The 12,433-nt window shown below is 43.0% G+C and overlaps 1 protein-coding gene across 2 annotated transcripts; it reads left to right on the plus strand.

The window, feature by feature from the left end:
• The first annotated feature begins 2,287 nt into the window (after positions 1-2,287).
• saal1 (serum amyloid A-like 1) lies at positions 2,288-7,855 on the plus strand. 2 transcript variants are annotated; one of them, XM_084673296.1, is made up of 12 exons: positions 2,288-2,447; positions 2,727-2,953; positions 3,223-3,408; positions 3,623-3,702; positions 3,880-3,939; positions 4,227-4,342; positions 4,445-4,604; positions 5,159-5,241; positions 5,374-5,559; positions 6,127-6,311; positions 6,657-6,749; positions 7,306-7,855. In XM_084673296.1, the coding sequence occupies exons 1-12, from the start codon at positions 2,444-2,446 to the stop codon at positions 7,396-7,398; spliced, it is 1,473 nt and encodes a 490-aa protein (XP_084529422.1). In that variant the 5' UTR covers positions 2,288-2,443; the 3' UTR covers positions 7,399-7,855. The 2 variants fall into 2 exon arrangements, with proteins under 2 accessions (XP_084529422.1, XP_084529423.1); XM_084673297.1 differs by lacking the exon at positions 6,657-6,749.
• Positions 7,856-12,433: the final 4,578 nt, after the last annotated feature.

Below are 12,433 nucleotides of genomic sequence, written 5' to 3' on the forward strand. Positions count from 1 at the left end.
AGTGGGCTTCGTTTAGCAAGGCAGGTGTTGGTGAGACTGCGTGTCGACGGCCCTTTATATTGGGATTGTCTAATCTCTGCTCACACCCTTTACAAGATGGAACATATAGGTCAACCTTAGGTCAAGGAGCCTGAGTAAACATGTGTTGAAACATTAATTGTGAAGATCCGTCATTATCTGGTTGTTACTTTTATTGGATATGCACATGTATCTTACATATAGTATGGGCACTTTGGATTTTGAGCTGTTGTTTTATTAATAAAACAAAATGTTATTAAATATCAAATTAATCATGCATCATGCACTTGACTAGCGTCAAAATCATTTTAGGTGCAAGTGTTTAATAAACATTAAAAAAATTATTAGTCCATTGCCGATTGAAGATGGTGCAACAAAGAAAGTTTCAGGTAACAATTGATTCGAGGAATATACTGGAATATAATGTACAATAGATTAGATAAACTTACATGATCAATTATGTTAGGGAAAGGGATTAATTGGTAACCTGTCAGTTTGTTTGATTTTAACATAATTTAAACAAGCTCTTTCCAAAGTTGAGTACAGTATGTCTACAAAGCTTAAGAGTTTAATCTTGACATAATTTAAACAACCTCTTTTCAAAGTTGAGTACAGTATGTCAACAAAGCTTCAAAGTTTGCCTGGTTGGAGAGGACATTGCGTGGATGAAAAGGAGTGTTAGTGTTGAAGGACAGGGATGTGGCACCTGCCAGTCTGCCATCTGTTCAACAAGGGGACAAACACAGAGAACATTTTACAATGCCTACTCCCCAGACATCCTGCGCTTGATTTCCTACATGGGCGCCCTTCTGGGAGTATCCCTCGGAGTTCATTCATGGCATCGGTTCAGTTTCATGTAGGCCTTAATGTGCACTGATTACCGCATACAGCATTTTGCGAAGATACTAATTTATGTTTTACAACCAATTATGTCTGTAGCCTATAGATAGTAAGAGTCTTGCTACTTCTTTCGGAGTACAGTATAATCACGTAACCTACAAAGTGGAAATGTATGTTTCTTTTGATGAGAACATCAAACACCAAACTGTGTAAAATCCATCTAAGGCCAAGGATCTGTCACATGAACATTTCTGGATACAATGTAAAGTAGAAGGTGGCTGGCAAGAAAAATGACAAATACAGTAGAGGATTTCAGACACCACTTAGTTGGTCTAGGGGGTAAATATGCTCACATAAGGAGATGGTAAATGTTAGGCAGATTGAAAAGATGATGGCAAAAACAAGGCGTGTCAGGGGGGAGGGAAGAGAATATTCCACCAGCAAGTATCTACCATCTGTTCTGAACTTCTGCTTGAATACAACTGATTGAATAAAAAGTACTTGTGTAACAGCAATAGCACATGCAGAAACATGTTTCTCTGTTATTGCAATGACTACTCTTACATTGTCGAGTTACAATGCACTATTTTCTCTCCAGGATATGCTCTCTGTTTCCTCCGGGAAAGAGGATGTAACTAAAAGACAAATAACGTTTGTCACGTTAGACCGCACGTAGGAACCACTCCAAGTGTAAACACAGCATATGACAGCTGCATGCCTATACCCATTGTTTAATAGCAGGCAGGTTGTTGGTTGAGGGGGAGGCCCAATTTGACAATTTTATATTGGTTTACATACCTGGTAGGAATTGATGGCTAATCAGGGTTGACCTATTGCAATATTATGACACCATACAAAATGCTAAAATGGAATAGCACCCAGCTTGAACATTCCACCAGTGAGTTCCACATTACTCCTTTAATGAAGTCAACAAAGCATAGAACAATTCATCAAATTAACACAAAAGCAACAATTGTTGTTGTTCATGGCGAATAAATCCCATTCTGATTCTGATTCAATGTTATTCTAAATTCAAAATTTAAATGTAATGATCATAACGGAGTAAAACACGTGTTCTCAAGAAATTCATTGAAAATGTACTGAAAATAATTAACATTAATATTGTCTGCAGGAACAGTTTCCAACTAGAAACAGGATTGAACATTATCAGGATATAATGGTGAATGGGATTAGTTTATCCTTTCAGTTCACATCTTTGATGTAGCCTAAAACTTCCATAAATATTCTATATATATAATATATATAGTGGTTTGAACCTGGGCCCGGGGACTAACCATAATAGTTACTGACCGTAGCATTTTGTGAGAGGTAGAGGAAAGTGTGGAGCATGACTGTGTTGACGTAATTAAGTTGGGCCGTGATTGGCATTACTCTCTTGCACAGTAGGTGGCAGTGTGTGACAGTACCATCTCGCGAACAAGGAGCCTGGAAGAAGCAAGTAACTTGCCATGCGCAGTTGGAGGCTCATTTAAAACTATTTGCTAGCTAAGCTAGCTGTAGCTGATATCTGTCTATTAAGTCGACGATATGCGCTTGCAATAATCTATCGCAGGACGGATTTAAAATGGGTGAGCTCAATCATTGTGTTCACTCTGAATGTACGTCGTTTTGTTAGTTAGCCAGTACACGACAGGCAATTAGCTAACTTGCAAATTGTTCTTAGCAACTTAGCAAGTGCGTACTGTATCGTGTTTGCCTGCTAAACCCCATAAACTAGCCAAGCTGCCGCTCTGATGATGTGATCTGTGGTGTGGTCATTTTAACGACTATTTAGCGTTGCTGATGTTACTTCCGTAGCTGTAAGCTATTTAGGTGTTGACACCCTGTCTCTGTCCCATGTTAATCAGAGCATCGTTACGTTGACGGTTCGGGGGAGCTTGATGATGAGAACTCTAGCACCAGATCTACATCGCCATCATCATCATTGGGTCAGACTCCTACCATGGACCGTAATCCATCCCCACCACCCGAAAGAGATGGCGAACAGGCTGAAGATAAAAATGAAGTGGATGCAATCGGAGAGACTGTGTACAGCAAGCACTGGCTTTTCAGCACCCTGACACGTTTGATCCAGGTACTGTGGATAAGTTGATTAGTCTTATTAGTTAGTGGAAAAGAGAACCATTGAGAGTCTTGGTAGTGGTTACTAACATGAGCCCCATTAGCACATGATTTGACAAGAAGTTAACAAGTAGGCCTCCATGGTGAACTAAAATCACTAACTAAATGGCTGCTCATTGAAATAATAAGAACATCATCACTGTCCGAAGAAACAGCTTCTTTTGGGATGTTGAAATGACAAAACGATGAACATTATGGTGGTTTGATCGTACTGTGTTTCAGATGGTAACGGACTATTCACAAGAAGATTCTGAATCTCAGATGCAGCTGACAAGGGAAGATGAGGATGATTTGTGTAAAATTTGGGACATGTCGATGGATAAGGATGTGGCAGGTTTTTTGCAAGAGTTCAAAGCTGCAGATATACTGCTTGGAGTCATAGCAAAATCCCACTGCCCTCGTCTTACAGTGAGTGAATTTCATAAAATGCCGACTGTGGGCCAGAACTGGAATCCTGATTGAGTGGCCTGTTAACCATTTGATTCTCACGGCTATTTTCCCACCTCACATTGTAAAAGGAAACTCCATTCCAATTACGTTGGCCTTGACTGCTGCTTATTTGAAACATGAACACCAAGTTGTGTCTGCATAACGTTTCTTCTTCCGCTTTCTGTCTTCACAGGAGATCTGTGTGGGCATCTTAGGTAACATAGCCTGCTTCCCTGACACCTGTCTGACCCTCAGCCAGAACAAAGATCTCGGGTGAGTGACCGTTAGTGATTGGCACTCTTCAAGTTAAGCCCCATAATGGAACAAGTACACGATTATGTTTAACTACAGAGCTATTTAACACACGTTATATCAAAATCATTCGGCGCATTCGTCTTCCCATTCTTAAGGTATGCGGTTTCTTAGTGTGAGGCCTCTGTTTCTCCACAGCGCTGTGCTGTTGCTTCTCCTTGGAGACACGGACCCTCCCACTCTGCTGGAGACGAGCAGGTAGCAGACCGTCGTTAGATTTGGAGAAAATGAATGCTTCAAGTGGCCTGGCACATTCATTGTTGTAAGGGAGAATTAACAGCTTCACATCTGAACCTAATGCAGGAGTTTGATGGCCACTGAAGATGAATATGGAGCAATTATGCTCATTTATAAATAACAAACATTGGTTAAAGCATAGATTGTTTTCTCTTGCATGCGTGCCTGGTAGAGAAGTAGTTTGCACTGAAAAGCCAAGTCATCACGTTAAAAGTCAAAGTGTGGATTTGGTCTTTGGTTGTCAACAGGTTACTGCTCACCTGTGTCTCCCAGAGAGACGTCTCTGCTCTGTGGCTGGAGCGGATAAGGCAGCAGAGCTCTGTTCCCTCCAGCCTCTGCTTCATCATGAGCAGCTCCACCAACAGTAGGTCCCCACCGCCCTCTTTTCACCTCCTTTGTTCGTTTGAAAGTTTGTATTCCTCCCAGCCAACGGTCGTGTGTGTGTGTGTGTGTGTGCCCTGCACAGTGGATCTGTTGATGAAGGTTGGGGAGCTGGTGGACAAGCTGTTTGACCTGGACGAGGAGTTGATGAAGAGCTGGATCTGGCCCCAGGCCGAGGAGGAGGAGGACGGGGAGCCCCGTCCAGACCTCGCCTCCTCGCTGCTTGAGGCTGCCAAGCAGCTGAGGTAAAAACATCCAGTACATCACAAAAGCATGTATTAGGGGAGTCCGATGGCTGAGCGGTGAGGGAGTCAGGCTTGTAATCAGAAGAATGCCAGATCGATTCCCCACCATGCCAAATGACGTTGTGTCCTTGGGCAAGGCACTTCACCCTACCTGCCTCGGGGGGAATGTCCCTGTACTTACTGTAAGTTGCTCTGGAAAAGAGCGTCTGCTAAATGTAAATGTAAACAATACCCCAGAAGTGTTGGGGACTGTAAATAAGAAATGCATATATGAAATGTCACGTTTTGTACTTTTGCCAGATTTTTATATCTGAATTATTCATCTTGATTTATTCTTCAAGTTAATATACCTTTTAGTACATTACTATTTTGACTTATGACCTGCTCTCCCATTGATTGTCTCAGCATGTATGCAGGGCATTGTATGTCATTTCTTTAGGACACGTCTCATTTTGAAACGTGTGACTGACTGTCCCTTGACCATTCCTACGTGAATTATCAGTGCTTTAGTGATCGTTGATTTTCCACGATAACAGTGTGGTTTGTTTTCACAGGCTAGAGAGTTCAGAAGGTCTGGAAGCCTACCTACATACCCTTCAGCTCCTAACTACTGTTGATGAGGGCATTCGGGCCTTGGGTAAGACCACCGAGCAGTCAGTCTCGTCATGTCCTTAAACGTCACTTTCCCCGTGTCTGACTCAATGGAGCTTGTACTAGTACAAATACTCTCTTTTCTATATGTTGGTGTTTTTGTGTCTCCTCCCTGTAGCTGTCCCTGATGGTGTGGGCCAAGCAGTCTGGGACTTCCTCTGTGAGGTTGTGTGCGAAGACCTTTGTCAGCCAGATGACCCACCTCTGGTCTTACAGGAGCAGAACCTGCTCCTGGTCCAGGCGCTGGCTGTGCTCTCAGCGCTCTACGCATGCCCGGATCACAGCCACCGCAAAGCAGACACATGTGAGATTCCAGCGTTTTTCTCAAGAATGCCTATTCATGTTCATTACTTATGGAAATGTTTGGGATACACGATAAGAACATGATTGGCCTATGCCGATGACCGATGTTCACATGACATAATTGACCGACTGTCTCCTCTGACTGTCATAAATGAAATAAAAATGTTGCTTCTGATGACGCTTTTAATTTGGGTGCTCAGTGGGCACATTATCAGATGGAGTCAGATGGCTGAGCAGTTAGGGAGTCAGGCTATTAATCAGAAGGTCGTTGGTTCGATTCCTGGCTGTGTCAAATGACGTTGTGTCCTTTGGAATTTTGGGCCCATGAAAAAGAAAAAATATATTAATATTTTTTGATCATTTCTATTAGTTTTTCTATTTTTGGGGGCCCCTGTCAGTCAGGGGCCCTTAGAATCATCCTAACTTTTCCCCCCTGTACGGCGCCCCTGCCTGTACTTATTGTAAGTAACTCTGGATAAGAGCGTCTGCTAAATGACTAAATGTAAATCAGGTCATATTTTATAAATGTTTTATATTGTGCATTCAAGATGTGGGGTCTGTCTTCTAGGCTTGCCCTTAATTGGAAGCATGCTGCGGGTTGTGCAGTACCACAAGGAGTACCAGCAGAGCAAGGCTGAGGACAGAGCCTGCTCTGGTGCCCCTCAGAAGGGGCAGGGACAGGACGACCAGCTCCAGGCTCTGATGGAGACCACCACAGAGTTCCTGGCTGACATGCTGCCTCACCTGTCCAAGGTAATGGCTCTGGAACCTCTCGTTGGATCCTTTAAGACCAAACGTTCACGGGACGTTTCATCTTCCCCTAAAGTATCTGAGAGACCAATGTGCGGGTCCATGTTAGGCGTGGTCCTGTTTCAGACCCTTTGCCACCATCTATAATGATGTGCCACCTCACTGTCCGGTGATGCAAACAGCTGACTGTTATTTATTTCCTTTGAGACTATGCCATCATGAGACTCATTTAACAAATTAGTTTTGTAATTGATCTAATGAATAGTCATGTGGGACCTTGATGAGCCTGATTAGATGTGTGACCTGTGGTCTGTACAGTATATGTACCATGTGTGTGTTCATGTGTAGGACATGGTGGCTGACTTGTTAGAAAGAGGGTACCTGACAGACAGATCATGTCTGGCAGCTGCAGGCAGTCTGCTGCCCCTGTTCACGCCTGCGGTAAGACCCCTCCCCTCTCCTCCCCCCTCTCCTCCCCCTCCCCTCTCCTCCCCTCTCTCCCCTCTCCTCTCCTCCCCTCTCCTCTCCTCCCCCCCTCTCCTCCCCTCTCCTCTCCTCCCCCCTCTCCTCTCCTCTCCTCCCCCTCTCTCCTCTCCTCCCCCTCTCCTCCCCTCTCTCCTCTCCCCTTTCCTCCCCTCTCCTTTCCTCCCCTCCCCTCTCTTCTCCTCCCCTCTCCTCTCCTCTCCTCCCCCCTCTCCTCCCCCTTCTCCCCCCTCCCCCCTCTCCCCTCATCTCTAACACGGCACTCTCTGGTCTTTGTCTACTTCTTCTCAGGTCTGCAGTGACTCATGCAACAACTCCCATTATATCGTAACTTTTGTATTTACCTACACAGAATGTGCTGTGAATACCCTCTTTAATTAAGGCCATGTGTAATTGTTTGCTGATGAATTACGTAGTTTTACCGTTTGTGTGTAGCCATGGTGTTATCTTTTCTCCTTCCCTATGTGGAAAGTAAACACAGTTTTCCACCTATCTTTTCTTCTCTGATGTGCAGGTACAACACCTGGTGTCCATGTTGTCAGAGACTAATCCACAAATGGCAGACATGGTAAAGAAGCAGTTTCCTGTCGCAGAAGTCCCAAGGTGATCTAGGTCTTAACATCCACAGCTGGTATTAATGGAACTTCAGATATCTTTGTTGGGAAAAAAGATTTTTAGGGTTTTGGCCCTTTGTTTAGGACTTTGATATCAAGACAATTTCATTAAATCAGTCACTCTGTACAGCGTAAGTGTCACAATACGATGAGAAATATATATTTCTATCAAAATTGATTTCACTGTATGCTGTCACATTCAGTTAACATATTTTTTGTTTGCGTATGTGAAGGGAGTTCATATTTGATATTTTTGTATATTTTATATTTATATAGATGAAATTACTTGCTTTCAATACTGCTTGTTGTGAATATTTTTTGACTTTTTCTACTAGCCTTAATCATAAACTCAAACCGCCATCTATGTATTTGCACCATGTCAACATTTCTGAATGGATATGGTTTGCTTTTTACATGTGTATTAAAGTCTCATCACTAACTTGCTACCAATTTGGGGCGTTTTTTTGTAGGGAAAATTCAAAGAGTATTCAGTGTGTGTATTGAGTCATTCTTTTCAAGCATACGAGTAATGTACATGGTGATGACCACATCAAGTGTTTACCAGAAGGTGACAGTCACTGTAAGCACGGCAGAATTAGATGAAAGACCACAGCCAGGCAACAATGAGCTCATTTGGTTTCCAAATGCGCCATTTTGCCCACCGGTGAGAGGGTTTGCAGGAGAACCTGCGCATTTCCAGTGAGCCTATGAAGGCAGCATGAATATAGCAGCTTTTTAATTAAAGCCTTGATTGAAATGCAGAATACTCTTTCTAATGGAAATACTGAGTGTTTGAGAGAGTGTGGGAGGGAGGGAGATGGACAGAAAAAAAAAAGAAAAAAAAGTTTCCTGCTACCTTGCAGCATCTTGATTGGTGTTTTGAGCTATTAAGGGAATAGCTTAGAGTACTGCTGCTTTGTGCCTGTTTCTGTTAAGAACAGTTGGAATCCAGGTACTACATGTGCTAGCACTTGGCATTTAAACATTGCTTGTGGCCAAAGACTTGCACTTTGCAAGTACTCTGTTTGCAGGGTTTGCCTCAAGTCCCTTCATGTCTCAGAGATCAGGGTGAAGCTCGAATGTCTGTTTAACTGTCAAGTCCATTCCTGCCTGCCTGTCTGTCTGAACCCTGATACGATGTGGCTCTACGCTCACGGTGCAGAGGAGCTCACGGTGCAGTGGAGCTTGCGGTGCAGAGCCCACTACTGTCCAAAGATTTCCCGGCTTAGTAGATGAGGTCATCTTTTTTTATTTACCTCCAACCACACAGCATGTTGTTCATTTAGTTGAGTTGACGTTTTGCCTTACAGTGAAATTCATCTTTCTATTTATATCTTCATCCGTCTACGAAACATTATTTTTACGCCCAATGAACTTCTAAGACAAATAGAGGCTGACAACGGTTGTAGAGCTGAAGTAAGTTTGGATGTTTAGAAGGATACTGACAGGACCTGTTGCTGAGTGATGGGGAAATTAATGAAGGATTGAATAATGCATGTGTTTCCGCAGACAGGCACCTAAGCTTGCCTCTCTGGCGGACTGCGTGCGTGCTGTCTATCATGTCAATCCCCTTCCTTTGATTCTCCTTGCGCTTTTGAACCAGACACACCTGGCCACTGAACTCAATGAAGAAACCCCATGCAGATGATTGCAATCAGGACCCCTTCAACTCATTTCCGGAGTTCTCCAGTTCTCTATCTCATGTCAACACTGTCACAATGAAACGTTTGACGCCGTTTCTGCCCTACAGACACTGACGTTTCCTGTTCGCCAGAAATACGCTGCTGACGTTTATTCCTTGATTAGCGGGGCCCTTTTCCAGCCACTTGCACGTGTTCTTGCCAAACTGAGTGATTTATTATTTCACTGCAGTTATGACAAGGGGAAGGATGCTGCTGTTTAATCCTTCTCACTAATGACTTACCAGTGTAATGTCCCTTTATAAATGCCCATCACCAACAACAGCAATGTTGTTAGTTTACACGTGACGTCATTGAATGAGTTAGCAGAAAGGGGTGAGAAAAACGGAATTAGAAGATTGCATCCAAAAGCTTTGAACCTGTACCAAGGTTTGTAAGAGTGGTTAAGTAAAAAAAGAATCAAAGTGTATTTTCTGTGTAGGGTCTTGCTCATGTAGCTTATTTAACATGACGGAGAATGTATTACAAAGCTGGAGGACGCTAGGAATTGTGTTGCTCTGACAGCTGTTCCAAGGTGCTACTCCTTGTGCTGTTGTGTTCCCTGGGATCCCTCTGAGCCAGGAGCGTGTGGCTGTTTGTTCTACCATGAAAGAGGAGCTCATTAGATTCCCTGCCTCCCTTCAGGAAGTGTACGTGACCATTGACCATACTCGGTATAGGTCGTTGTTACAATATCCTTTAGTAGTGGGGTTGATGGACTAGGTTTTTAGGTACAATATATTGTTTCAGCACGTCAAGTTATTTGTGGCTCCTTCTGTAGGCACTAATGTCACTACATGTCCTCCTAAATCCTTTTGGTATTTTGTGGGAGGAACCTGACTTGACCTATATTCACGTTTAGGACTATAGAACAGACTGATGACAAATAAGTCTGTGTTGGTTTACATTTCTTGGCAGGGCCTGTTTGTACAATATGTGAGATTAGCCAGAGAGTTGTACAGCTCAATTCTCAGACAGTGTCTGTAAATCCCTCTGATTGAGATGAACAGAACTGGGCCAGACTGCCCATGGGGCAGCTCCCAGACTCTGGCAGATGAATGGCATGGGCTCACATTTGTGTCTGGCTCCAAAACACTTAATCTGGCAGTGTCACTTGAGAGAGATACTTTGTTCTTCCCAACTCAATTCAGATGAATGACTGTCATCGGCTTCTGAGGATACGTAGATGCAGAGAGGAATGAGATCGAATGCAAGAAAAAGCGTGAATAGCCTTCTCAGAGATAATATTTTTACTTAAACAACGCACGAGAAAAATGTCCCAGCGGTTCAATTCAATAGTTCACATTAAAACAGTATATCACTGGCTAAAACCAAAAGCTTTTCCATGGTGTCAGATTTTTCTCCAAGCTTGGACTGTCAGTAATTAGATGGGTGAATTCAGGGAACACTCTCAACTAGAGATGAGGAGGGTCATGTGGCTCTTGAACAAAGGCTCGGTGAAAGGCTGATGCCTACTCACACATAAAACCTTAATCACTGTCTGGTCTGTTGAGACCAAGTGGTTATGTATGCCTGCACTACTGGGATAATTAAGGTAATGATCACGTATAAATCGAGTTTTATTTTTTTGTAGTAGCTCAGATATGAAACAAAGTAATTATTAACTGCTAGAAAGGACTCTCCACAGTACAAATCATGGTTTTGAAAATGGTCATATCATTATGAATTTAATGAACTGATATCATGAATCTATTGGTAATCATGAAAACACGCAGTGTACTACCAGACAATGTGTCACCACCATCAGGGGAATATGTGCATGAAGACACATCTCAGATCACCTGTGTTACCTCTCACATTTCTGTTCTCCAGTATCAAAAGCACAATTATGCAAAGATCTACACACAACAACAATGTTGACAAAGGAACCTAACCCTCTCACAGACCTCCAGGATCCAAATGAACCGTTGTGATCATTGCTGAGGCTCAGGATAGAGGTCATCAAGGCTAAATGGTCCATGCATTTCTGGCATGGTTCCAACACTAACTGTTATTTCCAAATTGTAAGTGCATTTTTAAGTGCATTTCATCTACAAACATTTGTTTGTAGGTCAACATGTTTTTGTGCCAATAATTTTGCGAAAACAGTTCAGCAGAATATTTTTTGTACAAAGTTATCCACCTGTAAACTGAGGGCATTTTTTGTCATTAACATTAATCTGTTCAACTTAAAAAGGACATTGATAATAGTGTAAACAGATATGAAATTAAACTCAATTACAGGTGTCTGGTTGAAGACCTGTAAGATCAAAGCCTGGAGAACACGCATGTGGTGGAAATGACAGATGCTGTTAGTATAAGCAGAGATGTGATGTCCAGGACCTTGTGTTTTGTTCACCATGCCTGGTAGCTGAGATGTGCTTTGTGATATGGCTAGTAAATCCAGACTGTTCCTTGATAGACCACCAAATACTGTAGAACTGTGCACTTCTGATCCTTCATGTTCTGCTGTTTATTTGGATGAAAAGCGTTTGCAAACTGCATATAATTTAAAATTCAAATATCCAAGAGGCTCTCTATACTCTTTCATGCACACTCCCAGGACGGAGGAAGTGTGCCAGGCTGCCTGGCTAGTTTGATGAGGCAGGGAGCCAGGTCACGGGTGACAGGTCAGTTCACCACATGAGAGGGACAGCATGTGCATCAGCCACATGTGTGGACTTAGCTTGATGTCTCAGGGAAGAGAACCACAGAGGACCTGACAGTTAATAACTGTCAGTTATACAGGCATTCCGTTCAGTTTTGAAAGGCATCTGACCTGTCCTTTTCCTAAATAGAGTTTCAGGTTGGTTTGGGTGCAGTTCTATGAGGATTATGTAAAGTCCTCTGTGAAATTGCTTGTAAAAAGGGTTATACAAAATCAAATTAGATTTTATTAAAGAGGCTGTGTGGGGTAACTCAAGAGAGACAGAAGAGGATCGAGGTTTTGAAATTAATCAGAGGTGATGAAGGTCAGGAATTACCTGCTCATCCTACCTTGTTGATCTGCCCCTTGTGGTATTGACTTACATTTACATTTAGTCATTTAGCAGACGCTGTTATCCAGAGCGACTTACAGTAAGTACAGGGACATTTCCCCCGAGGCAAGTAGGGTGAAGTGCCTTGCCCAAGGACACAACGTCATTTGGCACAGCCGGGAATTGATCTGGCAACCTTCAGATAACTTGCCCGATTCCCTAACCCATCTGACTCCTCCTGATTCTCCTGGGGAGAATAGATTACAACAGTGGCCACCCAAGGATATTGAGCGTGATTAACTTTGGGCATCTCTGGTACCCCAAATGTGCACATAGTGCTCTACTTTGATTGTAAACAGAGGCTAACTGGA

Source organism: Hypomesus nipponensis, chromosome 14 (genome assembly GCF_054491055.1).
Source record: "Hypomesus nipponensis isolate SF chromosome 14, ASM5449105v1, whole genome shotgun sequence".
Classification (NCBI taxonomy): Eukaryota; Metazoa; Chordata; class Actinopteri; order Osmeriformes; family Osmeridae; genus Hypomesus; species Hypomesus nipponensis.

Bases quoted from the DNA above. Each gene is read 5' to 3' on its own strand.
- saal1 (XM_084673296.1), top strand. The intron at 3,940-4,226 runs GTAGCAGACCGT...GGTTGTCAACAG, and splicing joins ACTCTGCTGGAGACGAGCAG to GTTACTGCTCACCTGTGTCT. The intron at 4,605-5,158 runs GTAAAAACATCC...TTGTTTTCACAG, and splicing joins GAGGCTGCCAAGCAGCTGAG to GCTAGAGAGTTCAGAAGGTC.